General features: G+C 43.3%; 1 protein-coding gene across 1 annotated transcript in view; it reads left to right on the top strand.

Annotated features, from left to right (window-relative positions):
- The window catches only part of tnfrsf9a (tumor necrosis factor receptor superfamily, member 9a), a 64,412-nt gene that overhangs the window by 35,352 nt on the left and 6,713 nt on the right, over positions 1–22,347 (top strand). The window contains exons 6-10 of the mRNA XM_041205813.1: positions 5,508–5,596; positions 8,821–8,916; positions 9,870–9,957; positions 18,116–18,207; positions 21,974–22,078. Of these exons, the coding sequence (XP_041061747.1) occupies positions 5,508–5,596; positions 8,821–8,916; positions 9,870–9,957; positions 18,116–18,207; positions 21,974–22,078 (470 nt within the window). The remainder of the gene's footprint in view (positions 1–5,507; positions 5,597–8,820; positions 8,917–9,869; positions 9,958–18,115; positions 18,208–21,973; positions 22,079–22,347) is intronic.

The following is a 22,347-nucleotide window of genomic DNA, read 5'->3' as shown; positions in this document are numbered from 1 at the left end:
GGCTTTTTCAAGTTGGCAGGCGGTGAATAGTGGAGTGCCACAAGGATCAATGCTGGGGCCTCAGCTATTTGCAACCTATATTAATGACTCAGATGAAGGTACAGAGAGTAATGTATCTAAGTTTGCTGGTGATACCAAACTAGGTGGAATGGTAAGCTGTTGGGAGGATACAGAGAAGCTGCAAAGACATATAGACAGGTTAGGTGTGTAGGCAACAAGATGGCAGATGGAGTGTAATGCTGGGAAGCATGAAGTTATTCACTTTGATCATAAGAATAAAAAAGGAGAATATTTTTTAAAAGGTGAGAGACTTGTAAATGTTGATGTTCGAAAAGACCTGGGTGTTTTACAAGGAATGCCATAAATTAGGATGCTGCAAGCAATTGGGAAGGCAAATGGCATGTTCACCTTAATTGCAAAGGGACTGGAGTACAAGGATAAAGAATGCTTGCTACAGTTGTACAGGGTTTTGGTGAGACCACATCTGGGATACTGTGAGCAGTTTTGGTCTCCACATTTAATAAAAGATATACTTGCATTGGAGGTGGTACAGCGAAGATTCACTAAATTTGTTCCTGGGGTGAGGGGATTGTCCTATGATGAGACGCTGAGTAAATTCTTATGTTCTCTGGAGTTTAGAAGCATGAGAAGCGATCTCATTGAAATCTACAAAATTCTGAAGGGATTTGATAGGGTCGATGAGAGTCTTGGGCTGCATTTGAGTGCTTCATTCGGAGTTTGGTGAGCAAGTGAGAAAGTTTGAAGGGTTAATTTAATTTAAGAGTTAATTTCTAACTACAACCTAGTCTTTCTTTAATTAAGCAATTCACTAAAAGTTGCTCTTTGGGTTGGGAGAAGGTGAGTTTTAGTCCAGCTTTAAAACAGGGCTCATTCAGGCTTTGCTTGTAGATAGTTAATTGGTTAACTAGCTTAAACAGGTTTTCAGAAGCTAGATTCAGGGACCATAAAAGCAGGCCATCTACAGTGCTGCCTTGGGCTGCATTTGAGTGCTTCAGTTGGAGTTTGGTGAGTGAGGGAGTTTGGTGAAGAGGGAAGGAGGTGATCCTTTCATTTTCTACCTTTCCTCAGAAAGGAGAGCAGTGGCCTTGGTAAGTAAGCCTTGGTGAGCATTTCTGCTGTCCTTAATATTCTCTAAACTAGAGGAAGTAAAAGTAAAGGGAGTAATTTAAGGGTAAGGTATGGCAGGGCAGCTTGGTCAAATGGAATGCTCCCCCTGTGCGATATGAGAAGTCAGGGATACTTCCAGTGTCCATGGTGACCACGAGTGCAGGACGTTTCTGCAGCTGCAGCTACTTGAAATCTGCTGGAGTCACTGTGGAGCATCCACAGGGCTGAGATCTTCTTGGATAGCATGCATCGTGAAGTGGTCACACCGCAGCTAAAGAGTGCACAGGCAGAAAGGGAACCGGTGACTGCCAGACAGAGTCAAAGCCCTAGACAGGTAGTGCAGGAGTCCCCTGGGCCCACGTCCCTCTCCAACAGCTTTTCTGTTCTGGATACGGCTAGGGGATGATGGTTTCTCAGGGGAACTCAGCAAGAACCAAGTCCATATCATCACGAGTGGCTCAGCTACACGGGGTTGGGGGGGCGGTGGGGCAGAGAAAAAAAGAGTGGGCGAGCAATAGCGATAGAGGATTCTATTGTAAGGGGAACAGATAGACGTTTTCTGCAGCCGCAGACGTGACTCCAGGATGGTATGTTGCCTCCCTGGTGCCAGGATCAAGGATGGCACTGGACAGCTGCAGGACATTCTGAAGGGGGAGGGTGAACAGCCAGAGGTGGTGATCCATATCAGTAGCAACGACATAGGTAAAGAGAGGGGTGAGGTCCTGCAGGCAGAATATAGGGAGCTAGGAAATAAATTAAAAAACAGGACTTCAAAGACAGTAATCTCAGGATTACTCCCAGGGCCACATGCTAGCAAGATCAGGAATAGGAGAACAGACCAGAAGAACGTGTGGCTGGAGAAATGATGTTGGAGGGAGGGATTTAGATTCCTGAGGCGCTGGGACTGATTCTGGCAGAGATGGGACCTGTACAAGTGGGACGGGTTGCACCCCAGCAGGACCAATATTCTCGCAGGGGCATTTGCTAGTACTGTGGGGGATGGTTTAAACTTGTGTGGCAGGGGGATGGTAACCTGAGTGGGGAGGCACAAGAGAGGGAAACAAAGATAGGAATGAAAGACCGATAAGTAAAAAGCACAAGTGGAAGGCAGAGGAAACAAGGGCCAGCAGTAAATGGGGCCATAGTTCAAAGAAAGATGCGTAAGAGGACAAGTCAAAAGGCACTGCATCTGAATGCAAGGAGCATTCGCAATAAGGTAGATGAATTAACAGTGCAACTAAATGTGATGATATGATTGTGATTACATACAGAGACATGGCTGCAGGGTAACCAAAGCTGGAACTGAATATCCAAGGGTATTCAGGCAAAAAGGAAAAAGAGGTAGTGTGGCATTGTTAGTTACGGATTAAATTAGTGCAATAGTGAGACAGGATATCAGCTGAGGAAATCTAAATATAGGATCAGTCTGGGTGGAACTAAGAAGCAACAAGGGATGGAAAACATTAGTGGGAGTTATCTATAGGCCTGAAAACAGTAGTGATAAGGTAGCAGCTGGTATTAAACAGGAAATTAGAAGTGCATGTAACAAGGGTGCTACAGTAATCATGGGTGACTTTACATATAGACTGGGCAAACCAAATTAGCAATAATCCTGCAGTGTGTATGTGATGGTTTTATTTTAGGCCAGTACGTCAAGGAACTAACTAGGGCACAGGCTATCCTAGATTTGGTTTTGTGCAATGAGAAAGGGTTAATTAATAATCTTGTTGTGCGGGTCCTTTAGGGAACAGCAAGCATAACATGATAAAATTTTTCCTTAGGTTGGAAAGTGAAGTAGGGTCCTAAATCTAAACGAAATAAACTACAAATGCATGAGGTGTGAATTGGGCTAAGATAGACTGGGGAACTTCATTAAAAGGCATGATGGGCAATGGCTAATATTTAAGGAATTAATGTATGCATTGCAACAGGTGTATATTCATTTCTGGCACCAAAACACAACTGGAAAAGTGGTCCAACCATAGCTAACAAGAGAAATTAAGGATAGTATTAGACCTGAAGAGGAGTCATATAAAGTTGCTAGAAAAAGTAGCAAGCCTGAGGATTCAGATCAGTTTAGAATCCAGCAAAGGAGAACCAAGAGATTGATTAAGAGGTGAAAAATAGAGTATGAGAGTAAATTTGCAAGGAACATAAAACAGGACTGTAAAAGCTTCTATAAGTAAGTAAAAAGAAAAAGGTTAGTGAAGCCAAGTGTAGGTCCCTTGCAGTCCAAAATGGGAGAATTTATAATAGAGAACAAGGAAACACCTCATCTTCCGACTAGGCACTTTACAGCCTTCCGGACTAAATATTGAATTCAACAGCTTTAGGTCTTGAGCTCCCTCCTCCATCCCCACCCCCTTTCTGTTTCTTCCCCCTTCCTTTTGTTTTTTCCAATAAATTATATAGATTTTTCTTTTCCCACCTATTTCCATTATTTTTAAATATTTTTAAATCTTTTATGCTCCCCCCACCCCCACTAGAGCTATACCTTGAGTGCCCTACCATCCATTCTTAATTAGCACATTCGTTTGGATAATATCACCAACTTTAACACCTGTGTTCTTTTGTTCTGTTGTCTGCGACATCTTTTGATGATCTGCTTCTATCACTGCTTGCTTGTCCCTACAACCACACCAACCCCCTCCACTTCTCTCCCCCCACCCAAACCGCAGCCCCCCCTCACACACCTTAAAGCAGCTTATATTTCACCCCTTTCTTGGATTCACTCAGTTCCGTCGAAGGGTCATGAGGACTCGAAACATCAACTCTTTTCTTCTCCGCCGATGCTGCCAGACCTGCTGAGTTTTTCCAGGTAATTCTGTTTTTGTTTTGGATTTCCAGCACCCACAGTTTTTTTGTTTTTATCACTGAAAGCAAGCATGCAGATGCAGCAAGCAGTTAAGAAGGCAAATGGTATGTTGGCCTTCATTGTGAGAGGACTTGAGCACAGGAGCAAGGATGTCTTACTGCAGCTGTACAGGGCCTTGGTGAGACCACACCTGGAGTAGTGTGTGCAGTTTTGGTCTACTTACCTAAGAAAGGATATACTTGCCATTGAGGGAGTCAGCGAAAGTTGACCAGACTGATTCCTGGGATAGCAGGATTGTCGTATGAGGAGAGATTGGGCCGACTAGGCCTGTATTCATTGGAATTTAGAAGAATGAGAGGGGATCTCATTGAAATGTATAAAATTCTGACAGGGCTGGACAGACTGGATGCAGGAATGATGTTTCTCCTGGCTGGGGGTGGGGGGGTGGTGGGGGTGGTCTAGAACAAGGGGTCACAACCTCAGGATATGGGATAGACCTTTTAGGACTGAGATGAGGAGAAATTTCTTCATTCAGAGGGTGGCGAACCTATGGGATTCGCTACCACAGAAGGCTGTGGACGCCAAGTCACTGAATATATTTAAGAAGGAAATAGATAGATTTCTAGTGTCTAAAGGCATCAAGGGGTCTGGGGAGAGAATGGGACTATGGCATTGAGACAGAGGATCAGCCATGATCATATTGAATGGCGGAGCAGGCTCGAAGGGCGGAATGATCTACTCCTGCTCCTATTTCTATGTTTCCAGATGCTGAGAGATTATTTCTATCCATCGGGGAACCTAAAACACGGGGGCACAGTCTCAGGTGAAGGGGCTGATCATTTAGGACTGAGATGAGGAGAAATTACTTCACTCAAAAGATTGTGAATCTTTAGAATTCTCTACCCTAGAGGGTTGTGAATGCTCCACCATTGAATCCATTTCAGACTGGGATAGGCAAATGTTTGATCTCTCAGATATAGGGAGCCGGCAGGAAAATGGAGTTGAAGCCCAAGATGATGGAGCAGACTCGATGGGCCCGTGTGGTCTGGTCCTGCTCCTGTTTCTTATTTTCTTATGTTCTCTTCCCACAGAAGCTCTTGACGCTGAGGGTCAGTTGAAAATTTCAAGACTAAGATTGATAGATTTTGGTTAGGCAAGGGAATTAAGGGTTATGGAACCAAAGTGGGTAGATGGAGTTAAGATACAGGTGAGCCACGACCTAATTTAATGGCAGATCAGGCCTCAGGGATTGATTGATCTACTGCTAGTCCAACATTCAGCTGCACAGACAGGATGAGCTGCTTGCATTGGTCTTTGAAGCTACCCCTCGCATCATAGTCCAAAATATACCTGGTACACCAGAAATTTGGGTGTAAATTACTCTTTTAATTATTACTAGGTCTCTATTATTCTACATGTGCTAAACTTCTAGGATTGATATAAATAGAATGTCTTTAGATCTGTTGTTCACCTCTTCATAACTAACGACTCATTGAAATATCTTGGCAGAATTAGCTAACTGATAAATATTTTACAGTAGCCAACTGATAAATATTTTACATAGTTGTACAGACAAGGGAAAGATCCTTCACACTAAAGGCAACAGCACGGCTGACAACCACTGTGTTGATTCACCATCCTCAAAAAATGGGGGTAAGTCTCAAATGTCTAGTCTGTGTCGATTAGATTTTAACTTTAGTTCTATATTCACTTCACCTTTCCAAAGTGGACAGGATGAGATGGGAAAAATTCTGGAAGTTTTTGAGAAGTGATTGCTATTTATTTTTTATTCATTCCATGGGACGTGGGCTTCGCTGGCTGGGCCTGCATTTATTGCCCATTGCTAATTGCCCTTGAGAAGGTGGTGGTGAGCTGCCTTCTTGAACTGCTGCAGTGCATGTGATGTGGGTGCACCCACAGTGCTATTAGGGAGGGAGTTCCAGGGTTTTGACCCAGCGACAGTAAAGGAACAGCGATATATATCCAAGTCAGGATGGTGAGTGACTTAGAGGGGAACTCCCAGGTGGTGGTGTTCCCATCTATCTGCTGACCTTGTCCTTCTAGATGGCAGTGGTCGTGGGTTTGGAAGGTGCTGTCGAAGAAGCCTTGGTGAATTCCTGCAGTGCATCTTGTAGATGGTTCACACTGCTGCTACTGTGCATTGGTGGTGGAGGGAGTGAATGTTTGTGGATGTGGTGCCAATCAAGCGGGCTGCTTTGTCCTGGATGGTGTCAAGCTTCTTGAGTATTGTGGGAGTGGCACTCAACCAGGCAAGTGGAGAGTATTCCATCATGCTCCTGACTTTTGCCTTGTAGATGATGGACAGGCTTTGGGGCCTAGCCTCTGACTTGCTTTTGTAGCCACATTATTTAAATGGCTATTCCAGTTCTGTTTCTGGTCAATGGTAATCCCCAAGATGTTGATAGTGGGGGATTCAGTGATGGTAATGCCATTGAATATCAAGGGGCGATGGTTGGATTCTCTCTTGTTGGAGAAGGTCATTACCTGGCACGAATGTTACTTGCCACTTGTCAGCCCAAGCCTGGATATTATCCAGGTCTTGCTGAATTTGGACATGGACTGCTTCAGTATCTGAGGAGTTGCGAATGGTGCTGAACATTGTGCAATCGTCAGTGAACATCCCCACTTCTGGCCTTATGATGGAAGGAATTTCATTGATGAAAGCAGCTGAAGATGGTTGGGCCGAGGACACTACCCTGAGGAACTCCTGCAGTGATGCCTTGGAGCTGAGATGACTGACCTCCAACAACCACAACCATCTTTCTTTGTGCTGGGTATGACTCCAACCAGCGGAGTTTCCCAACGCTTCCCATTGACTCCAGTTTTGCTAGGGCTCCTTGATGTCATACAGTCAAATGTGGCCTTGATGTCAAGGGCAGTCACTCTCACCTCACCTCTGGAGTTCAGCTCTTTTGCCCATGTTTGAACCAAAGCTGTAATGAGGTCAGGAGCCAAGCGGCCATGGCAGAACCCAAACTGGGCGTCAGTGAGGAGGTTATTGCTAAGCAAGTGCGCTTGATAGCACTTTGATGACTCCTTCCGTTACTTTACTGATGATCGAGAATAGACTGATGGGGCGGTAATTGGCCGGGTTGGATTTGTCCTGCATTTTGTGTGCAGGACATACCTGGGCAATTTTCCACATAGCCGGGTAGATGCCAGTGTTGTAGCTGTACTGGAACAACTTGGCTAGGGGCGCGGCAAGTTCTGGAGCACAAGTCTGCAGTACTATTGCTGGAATATTGTCAGGGCTAATATTAGCAATCTCAGTTTTACATTTTTTTAAAAATTTCTATGCCATTCTTTCTTCCTTTATATATCTGGTGATCTGAGGTGCAATGCACCTTTGAGAGAGTGTGAGCAGATTGACCACGTGACTGTACGATCCAATAGCTGCGTAGTGTGGACTACAATGTTCATGTTGGTCTTAGAGTAGGGTCTGGTTGGAGAAGCACAAATCATGTTAGTGCTCTGTTGTCTGTGTAAATAAATAGCATGTGCTTCATTTCATATTGGTCTCTGCATCTGCAGTATGTTATTATCGACTCACCCGCCGACAGATAAGCCTGCAACCTGTTCACGAGCAGAGCAGTAGAACATAGCAATTGGTGACAAGGCAAAACACGACCAGTCGATGACACCAAGGAAAGCAGCGAAAACTCAACTGAGGTGAATCAGCTGTGCCTTACAGGCCGATTGTAAGTACAGCCCTCACCATAGCCGTTGAAGTTACCTCCCTCCAGTACGCCACAATTTGGCCGCATCGAACCGTTTGATCAGACCACCGATGGGTCACATTATGTTGAACACCTCAACATATCGGGGGAGGAGAAGAGGTGGGTGATCCTCATATCAACCTATGGCCATAAAACATACAACCTAATTCGTCGTCTAATGGCACCCAGCACCCCAGATTCCAGGAGCTTTGACGAGTTGGTGAATCTTGTGAAAAGCCGAAACCCTCGGTAACAACGCAGCATTTTAAATTCAATTCGAGGTGTCGCGCCCCTGGAGAGACGGTCGCTTGCTGCGTAGCCGCTTTAAAACAACTGACAGAGCGTTGAGAGTTCAGAACGTTGATTAACGACAAGTTAAGAGACCGATTAAGAGATGTGCGGGATTAACATAGACGCCACTCGAAAAATGTTGTTGTCAGAAACGAATTCAGAATTCAGCAAGGCGCTGGAGTTGGCGCTCGCAATGGAAAGTGCAGTCAGGAATTCAGAAGCCACTAAGGGAGCACAAAATGGGGCCATCTTTCACCTCGGGAGGGAAGCACCGGTTAGAAATGGCGTGGATGCGCTGGGCTCCATGGAAAGGCGGGAAACAGCCACCATTAACAGAACAGCAAAAAGCAATGGTTTAATGGATAAAAACCACCTTAATGACGGCAGAAATGGAACCAGACAGCCTGCAAACAAACGACAATTTTAAAAAAACTGAGTGTTTCTACTGCCATCGCAATTAGCACATTATGGCGATATTGCAAGGACAGAAAGATTTCACACACAAAGGCAGAAGTCGTGAAATTCGTGCTGTGGACGAACCAGAAGAAACAGAGTCAGATATTTACTCGCTACGCGTCTTAAAAATAGGTAAAACAGAGCCAATCTACAAGACAGCGGAAATCAACAGGAAGCCCATCCAAACGCAGGTGGATACAGGGGGCATCCAAAGTATTTAATTGATTGTAAAGTGCTTTGGGATGTCTTGAGGTTATGGAAGGCGCTATATAAATGCAGATCTTTCTAAAAAAATAACCACTTTAAGCTTGGCTTAAAATGCAAGAAAATGGGATAGCGTAAGGTTCAGTACTGTCTGTTAAACTTTATGTTTTTAAAATTTCCTTGGCACAGGGAACGTTTCCTGCATCCCTACAACAGACAAGAAATGTCAATGTCCGCTGGGCCATTACTGTGCAATCTGTGGAGATGGGAAAAAGATTCCTTCAGGTATTGTCCGTCTCACTAAAATATCTATATGTTTTCCTAACCTTAATTTTTCATGTGCAGCCCTATGGAAGTTCATTGTTTTATCGTTGCTAGTCAGAGACCAGGCAATGAATGGTGATGGGGATCATGGCAAGAAGCCATTCAATCAGAGTGCTCCCAGGTTGGATGCTGTGGCTGGTTTAGCCAGTTCTTTACCCTATGGCATTTCTCCTTCTGAAATTAAATTTCCAACTCTGCACACCCATTTCCTATTCTCCCAAGTTAGTTTCACAGTTCTTAAGCAAAACACAAAAATAGCTGGAAAAACTCAACAGGTCTGACAGCATCTGCGGAGAGGAACACAGTCAACGTTTTGAGTCCGTATGATTCTTCATCAGAACTAAAGAAAAATAGAAATGAGGTGAAATATAAGCTGTTGGGGAGGGGACGGTGATGCAGTGGGACAGGTGGAGCTGGACAGAGGGCCAGCGATAGGTGGAGACAAAGAAGAGAATGCCAGAGATGTCATGAACAAAAGGACAAAGAGGTGTTGACGGTGGTGATATTAGCTAAGGAATGTGCTAATGGTGACATTAAGGGTAGAAAGCAGGACGAGCAAGTGACAGATACCCCTAGTGGGGGTGGGGTGGGGGGAAGGGATCGAAATAGGCTAAAAGATGGAGATAAAACAATGGTTCTTAAGTTCTGCTTCTCTATCTTGCCATTTTCTTACCCTCTTTAATTTTTGCCCTTTTATCTTACTTCCCCACAAAGAAGCTCTTGCCTTTGTGACTGAGAGATTTCCCCTCACTATCACGGTGCACCGTGTATAAAAGTGAGTGAACTATACTTTGCAACAGTCTCATGTGATATTGTCCTGCGAGTGCCTGATATATGGACATGGGGGCGCAGGGCACGTGCCTTATTAAAATGATGGAAGTTCTTGGTTACCATTTGGTTCTGTCTTTTTTAAGATCAAGGAAGCTACCAGAGCCAAGTTTGTGAGTCTTGTCCTCCAGGAACCTTTCTGACTATCACACAGAAATGTCAGCCTTATGCCAAGTAAGTCATTCCCTTGGAATCACTGATACGCTTACAGTCTATAAGGAGAATATTTTCTAAGCAGTTTCATTAAATCACTCTCTACGTGATTCACAGCAATCCTTGGTGTGTTTTACCTTTGAAGTTGTATTTCTTAGATAGGCCTATTAAAATGGAATGGCATGTGATCTGATTGGGTACAGTAGCATGGTGGTTCTGTCATTGGACTAGCAACTCAGGGGCCTGGACTAATCATTTTGTGATATGAGTTCAAATCTCACCGCAGCAGTTGGGGAATTTAAATGCAGCTAATTCAATAAAACCTGGAATAAAAAGCTAATTACAATAATGATGACCATGATTGTCGTAAAAACCCATCTGGTTCACTGATGCCCTTTAGGGAAGGAAATCTGCCATCCTTACCCAGTCTGGCCTACATGTGACCCCAGACCCACAGCGATGTGGTTGACTCCCAAACGCCCCCTGAAATGGTCTAACAAGGCACTCAGCTGCATCAAAATCAGTTTGATGGACTCCAGTCGTTCAAAAAGGCAGCTCACCCTCCCCCACCTTCACAAGGGCAATTAGCAGCGGACAATAAATGCTGGCCTTGCCAGTGATGCCCACATCCCACGAATAACTAAAATTGAAACCACGTACATACATTTTTTCTAGAGTGTTTTCATTTAACATGCTATTTTTTACTGGTGACTGATGCCTTACTGATTGGAAAGGCACTGCAAGGTCTAACACTAAGCTATGCAGGTCAGAAGGCCTTGGGTCCAATTTCAGTGTTGCAAAATTAGACAAGATTTCGGCCACAGGTGAAGAGTGAGTTTATGTGGACATTGGGTGAGGACAGAATTGGACTCCCTGTGTTTGAGCAGACTGTCAACATTTTGTCGAGACCCAGCAGGTCTGGCAGCATCACTGGAGAGAGAAACGGAGCTAGTCCCTTTGACTCTTCTTCAGAGCTCTGCCTTTCTCGCCACAGACACTGCCAGACCTGATGAGCCTTTCCAGCATTTCCCGGTTTTATTTCGGATTTCCGGCATCTGCAGTATTTTGCTTCTGTGTCCACATTCTGTGCTCAGGCAGGAAGTATGCCTGATTGGATGAGATACGGGAGGACTGTGAGTGCCCATGGAAACATAAACCAGCTGGGAGTTAGCACATTCATTCATGAGAGGAGGGGAGAAAATTTGGAAGGGGTGACAGATATCATGCTCCTTCCTGCAAGATAGCAGTTATTGATTTGTGTATTGCATTGGATTCAGTCAGTTTTTACAAAAGACCCAACATCTGCGAATGGATGATCGCTGGTATGTTGTGTTGATGCACAGCTTTAATACACAGTTAACACACAGCCTTGGAAACTGGTTTTGACCCCAACATTCTACACGTGGTAAGCACCTGATCTAATCTAGATATAGAATATTTTATATTCCAGGAATGATGAACAGATTTTGTCTCCTCTGTAAAACCAGACAGAAGCCAGTGCAATACATGATCGTGGAATAGTACAATAAAGACATGAGGCCCAACGAGTCACGGAATCACAGAATCACACAGTGCAGAAGAGGCCTTTCGGCCCATTGAGTCTGCACCGACTTGAGAAACACCTGACCTACCTACCTAATCCCATTTACCAACACTTGGCCCATAGCCTTGAATGTTATGACGTGCCAAGTGCTCATCCAGGTACTTTTTAAAGGATGTGAGGCAATCCGCTTCCACCACCCTCCCAGGCAGTGCATTCCAGACCGTCACCACCCTCTGGGTAAAAATGTTTTTCCTCACATCCCCCCTAAACCTCCTGACCCTCACCTTGAACTTATGTCCCCTCATGACTGACCCTTCAACTAAGGGGAACAACTGCTCCCGATCCACCATGTCCATGCCCCTCATAATCTTGTACACCTCGATCAGGTCGCCCCTCAGTCTTCTCTGCTCCAATGAAAACAACCCAAGTCTTTCCAACCTCTCTTCATAACTTAAATGTTTCATCCCATCCATGAGTCTCCGACAGCTCTTTTGAAGAGCAGTGCAGTCAATCCTATTGCCCTGCTCTTCCCCTTATCCTGCAATTTTTTCTTCTTCAAATATCTATCCAATTCCAATGAGTTATCCAATGATCTTTATTTTCTTTAGTCCGTGTACCTCTGAGTTTCCTCCTTGGTTCCTCCTAATTTGCATTGCACTCTATCCCCCTGGCCATGACACCCCTTAATTTCTTATTATATCATAGAATTATAGACTGTTGACAGCACAGAAAGAGGCCATTCGCCCCATCATGTCCGTGCTGGCTCTCTGCAAGGGTAATTCACCTGGTGTCACTCCCCCACCTTTTCCCTGTAGCCCTGCATTTTTTTTATTTTCAGATAATGAACCAATTCACTTTTGAATGCCATAATTGAACCTGTGTCCACCACACTCTCAGGCAGTGTGTTCCAGACCCTAACCACTCACTGTGAAAAAAGGATTTCCTTACATCATCATTGCTTCTTTTGCCAATTACCTGAAATCTGTGCCCTCTGGATCGTGATTCTTCCACCAATAGGAACAAATACTCCCTCTGTACTCTGTCCAGACCCTTCACGATTTTGATACCTCTACCAAATCTCCTCTGAACTTTCTCTTCTCCAAGAAGAACAGTCCCAGCTTCTCCAATCTATCTATGTAACTGAAGTTCCTCAACCCTGGAGCCATTCTTGTGGATCTTTTCTGCACCTCTCTAATGCCTTCACATCCTTCCTAAAGAGTGGTGCCCAGAACTGGACACAATATTCCAGTTGATGCTGAACCAATATTTTCATACAGGTTTATCATAACTTCCTTGCTTTTGTACTGTATGCCCCTACTTATAAGCCCAGGATCCATTATGCTTTATTCATCACTCTCTCAACCTGTCCTGCCAACTTCAATATCCCTGTTGTATATTTTATCTCATATTTATGCAGAGATGACATAAGTTTCTGTGTGTATCAAGTTTTGTTCAGTGCTTTAAAATGTCTACTCCATGCTTTAGCTCTAGCTTCGAGTTCTTTCTACAGTTTGCTTACTTTTCCCTGAGTCTACAGCTAGGCTTAAACAATCAAACACAGTGAGCATCAATAGTAAACAGACCCACATAATCAAAAACAGAACAATTGAACACTACAATACTCCCAGGTCCCTCTGCTCCTGTACCCTCTTTAACACTGTACCCTTTATTTTGTATTGTCTCTCCATGTTCTTCCTCTTAAAAATTTTCAGCCTGGCATCACTCAAACAGTATTTCCCAATTTTTCCTCATTTCTTTCCAACCTTGTTGGTTTGTCAGAGCAGAAACTGGCTGTTGGTGATATAGAAAAGGAGGGAAAGTCAGGGGTATGTGGACAGGCGATGTGCACCTTTCCACTTGTAGAGACCAGGAGCTTATGGAAGCTTCCTGACCCAGGGAATGGTAAGTGGAAACCAAGAGTGATGGGGATAAAGAATCAATTACAGGATAAAATAAATTAAACAGAAACTTTAAATTTGTACCAATATTGTAAGATTTATTTCCTCTGAATGACATCATAAAAATGTTGCAGAGTCAATTCCATTGCTCTCAGTGTGCTGTATGGAAGAAGATTTATTATCAAAAAGATAGTTGTTAGATAGTATGGAATTTGAGCATTGCTGAAAGAAGAGACATGCTGTAGAAGCTTTTCAGCTTGCACTCATCAGGATAGATTCACAAGACTACCAAATCTCAAAGGGAACAAAAATTTGTACTGCATGAGAAGAGGGTGCTGATTAAAAATTGTATAAATTGTAAAGGAGTATAAATTGCTGTTCCCTTTGAGATTTGGTATTCTTGTGAATCTGTCCTGATGAGTGCAAGACAAAAAGCTTCGACAGCATGTCTCTTTTTTCAGCCATTGTCAAAAAGAGTGAGACTGAATATAACCCTCCTGTTAGACAAAGGGGAGGGAATTTTCCCCTCGGCAACAGTTTTAACATTATTATGAATACGATTATGAATAGGTTTGTGGTTTTGCTTTACTTAAGTCGCTTATAGGTTTACTTTCAAGCATAACAAACATCAAATCAAGTTACAGTTTTTAAACCAGAGGTATCGCATCTCATTCCAAATGAGTGAGCCTTCATGTAACTGTATTTACATCAGGGTTTGATCGAATGTAAGGGCTGTGCAGAGAGGTAAACTCGAAAGGGTGCTAGTAGCAGATTCAAAAGTAACTTTCAAAGAGAATTGGATCAATGCTGAAAGAGGAATAATTTGCAGGGCGGTGGGAAGTTGGACTAATTGGATAGCATTTTCAAAGGGCCAGCAAAGGGATGATGGGCCAACTGGCTTCCTCTACTGTGCTGTATGATTCTCTGAAATGGTGAGGTCGAGTGAATGGAGCCGTGTTAATTCACCCAAATTTGAAGAATAAGTTGGAAACTCAGCAAGGACTGTGATATAACGGGCACCAGGAACAGACAGGCACTGATTCACCACGCAAAATGTGGCTTTCATTTACTGGGAAAGCCGTGGCATGAGGCTGAGTTGCCTGATCATAGATTGTACAGAAGCGATTTAGGAACACACCACTGACTGGTGTCATCATTGACGAGCAAGGCTGGACTTAATTAAACAATTAAACTGAGCCAGATTAAATGCCTGAGGCCTCCATCGCTGCCACAAATCATCTGAAATACTTGAATAAAAACGCCATTAAGTTCACAAACTTCAATTTCCAGTATAACGGCAGAAGGTTGCTTCCAGAGTGCTGTTTTCTGCAGAAGCAACTGAGACTGCAACTTTTCAGGCAGTTGTGAAGCCTCAGGGACTGGTGGCAGAGTAAGTTGAAAAGGTTGAATACGCCAGGCTTTGTTGGAAAGATTTACATCACCAAATACGGATGGTATGAATGTAGGTTGCACACAAAGTGAGGGCCTGTGTGAGAATTGGGTCACTCCTCTTATCAGACTGTATCTCACTTATCAATTCGTTATTGAAATCTTTGCAGCTGATGGGTAAAAGTTCAGGGCAGGAGAGTGTGTAGTGATGAAGAGATGGGAGATAAGGTGCACTCTTTTATTTGCAACAAGGCTGCAACCTGTGGTTTAAAGTGCAATGTAAAAATAATATCAGGTGGAAATATACAGAAGAATCTTCTGAAGGAACTCAAATTCATAGGCGTAATTGTCCAACTTCATGCTTTTGCTGGGGAGTGAACCTCAGACAATGTGTACGATATTTTGACCGGAAGGTTTAAGCCCAAAATGTTAACTCTATTCATTCCAAAAGCACTGCCTGAAGCTTTCCGGCAATTTCTTTTTCTTTTAGCAACAGGGTTCCAGCTTCTGCAAATGTTTGTTTCACTTTTCTGACTCACGTGCCACATAGATCAAATTCATTTCAAGACTATTGAGAATATCCCTGTAACTTATCATGAGAGCATAATCATTTTCATAATATTTTTCTGGTTTATTGTACAGTGGGTTTATGGGGGTAAGTAATTGGGTCTATCTTTGTGTGATTTAATTACATTTGGAGTCAAGTAGACTGCAAGGTTTAACCCATCAAAAGAAGCTAGGTGCTTGATATACTAACGGGTAAACATGGATGCTGGCTTAGTATGTAAGGTGTGAAGGGAATTTGCATTTTTAGATAGATGAAGGGAGATTTGGATTTCAAAGGCATTTTAGTCTATTTACAAATAGCCAGATAAGCAAGGCTAAGGACTGTGTTTATTTTTCCCAAACGTTACTGACAATAAATAGTAGCAACATGAAAGTTTTTATATTGTGAGGAAGATAACGTTTCAAAGACATATGAAACAATAGAATTTATGCATTAAAAAAGAAACAAACATATATAAAGGAGAATGAGGTTCTGTGTCAGGAGAACCATTGTGAGATATAAAAAAGTATGTGAAATAGCCTTATTGAAGCCTTCAGTATTTGTGCATAAGCCTGCTGTCTACTGAAACTGAAGCTGGAGAAAATTAATTGGAATCCCACTGTCCAGGGTATTGTTGGATCTGTTTAGAATCTAAAATCTATTTTGGACCATTGCCTTAGAGTGGGTGTAACGGGGAGTCAGGTTAATTTGGAATTTTAGGAGGTACTATAGTAGTAATTTGTAGTCCTATGTATGTGCTTGAAATCTTTTCTTTTGTTAATAATGTTTTAATTTAGTTTTTAAAAAACCTTTAAAAATCTTGGTGGACTTAGTACTTCTAAATTCAGTGCACACATCTCGAAATAAATACAAATTGCAAAGCCGTTGTGATAGAGTGATCAAGCTTCCCTCGTAGATTTGATCGGTCTGGTATACATCATCTGTTATGTCATAATAAGCTCCCATTCCTACTAAAAATCACCTGGTAATGTGGCATCGCACCACACTCTCCTATTGCAGGTATTGCAGTCAGCTGGGGTACAACCTTCAGTCCACCTTTGCTGAAATGGCCATTTCTTCACTGATGATTCTGAGCAGTGGATACCAGTGGTTCTTTCAGCAGTGGGGGAGGGTATCATCTTGTGAGCCCAATCCTGACGCACCAAACCATCCACTTTCCAGCATAGTCATCAGGAGCAACATGCTGACTCACTTGCCCCTCATGGTTGTACCAAATTCCATTGGCAGTCCAATTGCATTCAGCTAACCAAGTAAAGATGGGAATTGGCACTGGAGCCCTCAGTGTATGGCTCAGCATTAAAAGCTGCCAGTTCAAATTAAGCCACAAGAGCCAATACCATTTTATTGCCAGTTATTGAGAATAACTGACCGGACTGTGTGGACACCTTAGACCCTAAAATGGTAGAAAGGAAGCACGTGTGCAGTTCAGGTTCGAGCTGCCACCATATTGGATGAGGACAAACAAGAGGTGCTCTTAGTCCACACGGCTGAAACAGGCCTTTGCAAATGCAAATAACGGGCTTAACACTTGCTTGAGGTCCCCGGAAATTCTCGGAAATCATGGAAAGCTGCATTCAGAGAAACTGGCCCTAGGAGTTCTCTGCAATGCGAGAAAAGACGAAAAAAAATCTTTCCATTGTGGAGTCAGGAAGGAATAATGGTGCTTCAATTCCAAATTAAAGGGCCCATCTGGTTGCTGCCATTCCTGGCTTCAAGATCCACAAGCCCCAGCCTCCCTGCGACTACAGGTGCCCCCTACTCAATCTTGTGACTTGAGGCGTCTGACCCCTGACCCCTGATCCCTACTTGCAACCCAGCTTTGGCTTCCGCCCACCTCACCCAGTCCATCCCAGGATGGATCCACTTAGCTGAAGGCGTCCAATAGCTAGCAGTAGCTTGATCTCTTCCCCACCATCTCTACTCTTTGGTGGTGGGGCAGTAGTGCTCATTGGATCTAGTACAATGAGATCCAAGACCCAATATCAGAGAGGCCTTGGATCTCACCATTCTGTACAAAAGGCCTTGTGCTTCCCTCATCCACCGTCTCCCCAGCACCTAGAAATGGGCAGTCCCAAATTTCAAGGCCCTTTTCTTTTATTCTTTCATGGGATGAGGGTGTTGCTGGCAAGGCCAGCATTTGTTGTCCATCCCTAATCACCCTTGAACTGAATGGCTTGCTCGGCATTTCAGAGAGCGGTTGAAGAGGCATTGCTGTGGGTCTGGAGTCACATGTAGGCCAAACAGATAAGGACAGCAGATTTCCTTCCCAAGAGGGTTTTTATGACAATCAATTATGGTCACAATTATTGAGACTAGCTTTTAATTCCAGATTTATTGATTGAATTGAAATCCCACCAGCTGCTGTGGTGGGATTTGAACCCTCTGTCCCAGAGCATTAGCCTGGGGCTCTGGATTACTAGTCCAGTGATGTTACCACTATGCCACCATCTCCTCCAAATTGGTTATTCTATCAATGCAAATTGCACTCATGGGCCAGTACAATGCAGAGAGCATCACACATGCACACGAGATCCATGCACATATCTTCAATCCCCCTCACAACGTTGTTTAAAATACACTGACATGGCAGTAGTTGTAGCATAATTCCTACCCTGAATTATTCCTAGGCATCCTTTATCAATATGTAATGAAGATTTATATAAATGGTGTCTTTAGATGAATTGATCACAAAATTAATTACGGAAGCTCCTTGTTTGATAATAGACTCACTGAATGTACAGTAACTAAGAGAATACACTGACTGATCAATATGTTTTACAGTTGCACACAGTTGGGGATGACTCTTAAAGCAGAAGGTAACAGCACAGTTGACAACGATTGTGTTGGTCCACCTAAATCGCTGAATCGAAAAGGTAGGCTTTAAATGTAATTTTTACAAAAGCAAAGCAATGCTTGAATTTCTAGTCTGTGTATTTGAAGATTTCATTTTGAATTTGTTGTAAGGGTTTGTTCAGTTGGTCTCATGAAGAGGTTCAGGGACTTGTAAGGTTGAATAGCAGTGTTCATTGGTAACACATAACTATTTGCATATGTACAAAGTAGAGCCCAGATGAGGAGCTAACTCCACGCTTCCACACAGGTCTCTGCATACTCTAGGTTGACCCAAGTCCCTTGTCATGTGACCCTTTACATCACACTGTGGGTGTTATGTTCTCCAGTCCCACATTCACCCTTGCTATGCCAAACACCCTTATACTGCAACTCTCAAGTCTTTACCCAACATATTTACAGTACAATCCTTCTTTACCTGCTACCCCTTCCCCCCTCCCCCTCAAATCTCTGACCTTATAAGTTCAGCTGGCCGGGAGGCTTAACTACTCTTCCGGATCTCATTCTTGTTGCCTTTGGAGGAGTGGTAGGCTCAGTTGCTTTGGGAAAGCTTTGTTGGCTTGGAGTTGAAATCGTAGTATTCTGTTTCTGGTACTTGGTTGCCTTCATCTGACTTGCTTTTTGCGTTCCTTGGAGTTGAACTTTTCTTTATCAATCACTTAGCTGCTTTGTTCAGGTGCCATAGGCTTGTTCCTTCCTTCTGGAGGGAGTGTTCATGCCGTTCATTCCTAGAGTGGACTTGGATTTTCTTTTTCTGTGGGATCCACCATGATCGTTTTGGAAGTTGACATTTCAAAAATGGAACCTTCATTTCCACAGTTTCATAAAGTCACCAAGCATTTGTTCACTCTCTCACTTTCCAATTCTTTTTCAAGCTTATTAATCTTTTCGTTCAGCTCACCAACTACTCTGAGTTCAGTTGTCTTTGTTTCAGAGTTATCTGCAGAACCCTTCTACAAGTGTAACAATTTCTCCTGGACATTCAGTCCTTCTTGGAATCTTTCTTTCCTGGTCACTGACTGTTCCTTAGAATCTTTCAATTCACTCTTTAGATCCTCTGTCTAGTTCTTAGAATTTTCCTTACCTGCTTGTAAAGCGTGGATTTGCTCTTCCAAACTGTGCAAGTCATATTTCATGTTCTTCAGATTGGATCGAAGTTCAAGAATTTCATTATTCTTTTCACAATGAAGTTCCAATATTTCATCAGTTTTGGTTGTTAATTCTTTGTTCAACCAACTGTTCTGATTCATCAACAATTCTTTCAAGCTCACATTCTGTAATTTTATGTTTGCTAATCGACTCTGAGACTCTTCACACTCCTTTGTGAGAAATTTGACTTTCTCGTGCAACTGTTCAACTTCTTCTTGACATTCTAGGTTCTTGATTCTTCACTTCAGCTATTTCATCTTTCAACAACTTAATGGTTCTCAGTAAGTTTGAGGCACCCAGTGCTTAGTCTTCCAGTTCCTTGATCTTCAGCTTCAGATTTACATTTATCAATTTCATTTCTGTTTTTTCTTTCTCTGTCTGCGGGAGAGTTTTGGCCTTATCTTCATTTTGGTTTCAGTTGGGCAGGTCTGTCTTTGGTGAAACCTTAACTTGTTTCAGTTCTGTAAGCGTGCTACTTGTGCATTCATTATCCGCTTGCAGCTTGGAGCACTCTATGACTTTCCCTTCATACAAAAGTCAGCCGGCTCAGCCCTGCTACCTGCTGTTACAGTTTTGGTAACGTGTCGGCCTTTTCAAAATTACCTATGTTTAAGTTTTCTGGGCTGGTTCTCAACCTCCTCCTTCCTCTGCACTAAGCTCTTTGGCTCATGCAGTTCATTGTGCTGACACCATCGTGTGGTTTGCTTGGGAATTGTCTTTTGCCCTTTCATTGCTTTATCGGGATGTTTTATTATTCTCTTTAAGCTTTGCATGCTCCACCACTTCAAGATTAAAGTACATGTTGCTGGTGTGGGACTTGAACCCACAACCTTATGACTTGGAGGCAGAACACTGAACCCCAGCTGACACTTTAACATGGGAGTGTCTAAGATGCTGTAACTAGTGAAACTATTCCATGAATTCTTGCAGCAAATCCTATTCAACCATCATCCCTGTGCTTGCTGACTTACATTGGCTCCCAGTTAAGCTTTGATTTTGAAATTTACATCCTTGTTTTCAAATGGCTCCATGTCCTCACCCCTCCCTATCTCTGTAACCTGCTTCAGTCCTACAGATCTCTGTAATGTCTGCACTCCTTCTTGTGCATGTCTGATTTTAATCGCTCCACCATTGGCGCCCATGCCTTCAACTGCTGATGGCCTAAAGTCTAGAATTCCCTCCCTAAATCTCTCTGCTTCTCTATCTCTTTCCCCCTTCAAGATGCTTCTTAAAACCTACCTCTTTGACCAAGAATTTGACCTTATATCCCACGCACACACACACCTCCCCACCGGCTTTTGTGTCTCAGTGTCTAATTTTGTTTGCTATTGCTTTGTGAAGTTTTACTACGTTAAGTTACTACACAAAAGCAAGTTGTTGGTGTTGAAATATGTATAGAATTCATACGAACATACAAATTAAGAGCAGGAGGAGGCAGTTCGGCTCCCTCGAGTCTGCTCCACCATTCAATGACATCATGGCTGATCTGATTGTGGTCTCCTCTCCAATTTAATATTGTTCACTCGAAGAGGTCTGCAAGAGGACAATCTGTGAATGGCGAGAGATTGTCAGGTTTACCATAAGACCCCAGCTACCTTCCCAGAAAAACTCATTATGATCAAGCAGACCTTGGAGCAGAAGGAAGAGGCATTCGAAAAATATAAAAAACAGCCAGAAGGGTTACCATTTCAGTAAAGCTGCCCTACATCAGTGGAAGTTGAAAAATGTTACAGAATGGGCAAAGAAGTGGCAGATGGAATACAACGTGGGGAAGTGTGAGGTCATGCACTTTGGTAGGAAGAATAGAGGCATAGACTATTTTCTAAATGGGGAGAGAATTCAGAAATCTGGAGTGCAAAGGGACTTGGGAATCCTAGTCCAGGATTCTCTTAAGGTTAACTTGCAGGTTGAGTCGGTAGTTAGGAAGGCAAATGCAATGTTGGCATTTATTTCGAGAGGACTAGAATATAAAAGCAGGGATGTGCTGCTGAGGCTTTATCAGGCTCTGGTCAGACCATATTTAGAATATTGTGAGCAATTTTGGGCCCCGTATCTCAGGAAGGATGAGCTGGCCCTGGAGAGGGTCCAGAGGAGGTTCACGAGAACGATCCCAGGGATTAAAGGCTTAACATATGAGGAACGTTTGAGGACTCTGGGCCTATACTCGATGGAGTTTAGAAGGATGAGGGGGGATCCGATTGAAACTTACAGAACACTTAAAGGCCTGGATAGAGTGGACGTGGGGAAAATGTTTCCATTAGTAGGAGAGACTAGGACCTGAGGGCACAGACTCAGAGTAAAGGGAAGACCTTTTAGAACAGAGATGAGGAGAAACTTCTTTAGCCCGAGAGAATGAATCAATGGAATTCATTGCCACAGAAGGCTGTGGAGGCCAGGTCATTGAGTGTATTTAAGACCGAGATAGATAGGTTCTTAATTGGTAAGGGGATCAAAGGTTACAGGGAGAAGGCGGGAGAATGGGGTTGAGAAACTTATTAGCCATGATTGAATGGCGGAGCAGACTCAATGGGCTGAATGGCCCAATTTCTGCTCCTATGTCTTATGGTTTTATGGTCTTATGGTCTTATTATCCAACTGTTTAAGAAAATTTTCACATACCGAAATCTGATTTTATTTCAGGAAACTCTTCTACTTTATCTATGATATGGATAGTGTTTCCCTTGTCCATTCTTTGTGTCATCATAATAGTGAGATCATCATTGTGCAGGATATCGAACAAGCAAGGTAAGGATAAGGGCTGATTGCCTTTCTGTTTGTTACGTGCTCTGGTTAGTAGTTTGAGGGTCAGCCCATTAAGTATAGTCCAAATACGGAAGGATGGGGGCAGCAGCTTCTCATGACCAGGGATACATTGTAGCACCTCAGCAAAAAGAGCCAACGGCCGGGATTTTCCGGCCCTGTCACGGGCGGGATCCCAGCCAGGAGTCCATTGACTTCCGGAAGATCCTGGCGGCAGGCGGAAGTGGAAAATCCCCACCCAACAATTGTAACCA

The sequence above is a fragment of the Carcharodon carcharias genome, chromosome 15 (genome assembly GCF_017639515.1).
Source record: "Carcharodon carcharias isolate sCarCar2 chromosome 15, sCarCar2.pri, whole genome shotgun sequence".
Taxonomy (NCBI): Eukaryota; Metazoa; Chordata; class Chondrichthyes; order Lamniformes; family Lamnidae; genus Carcharodon; species Carcharodon carcharias.
The sequence above is the reverse complement of the archived record's forward strand: the minus strand, read 5'-3'. Positions and strand labels throughout refer to the sequence as shown.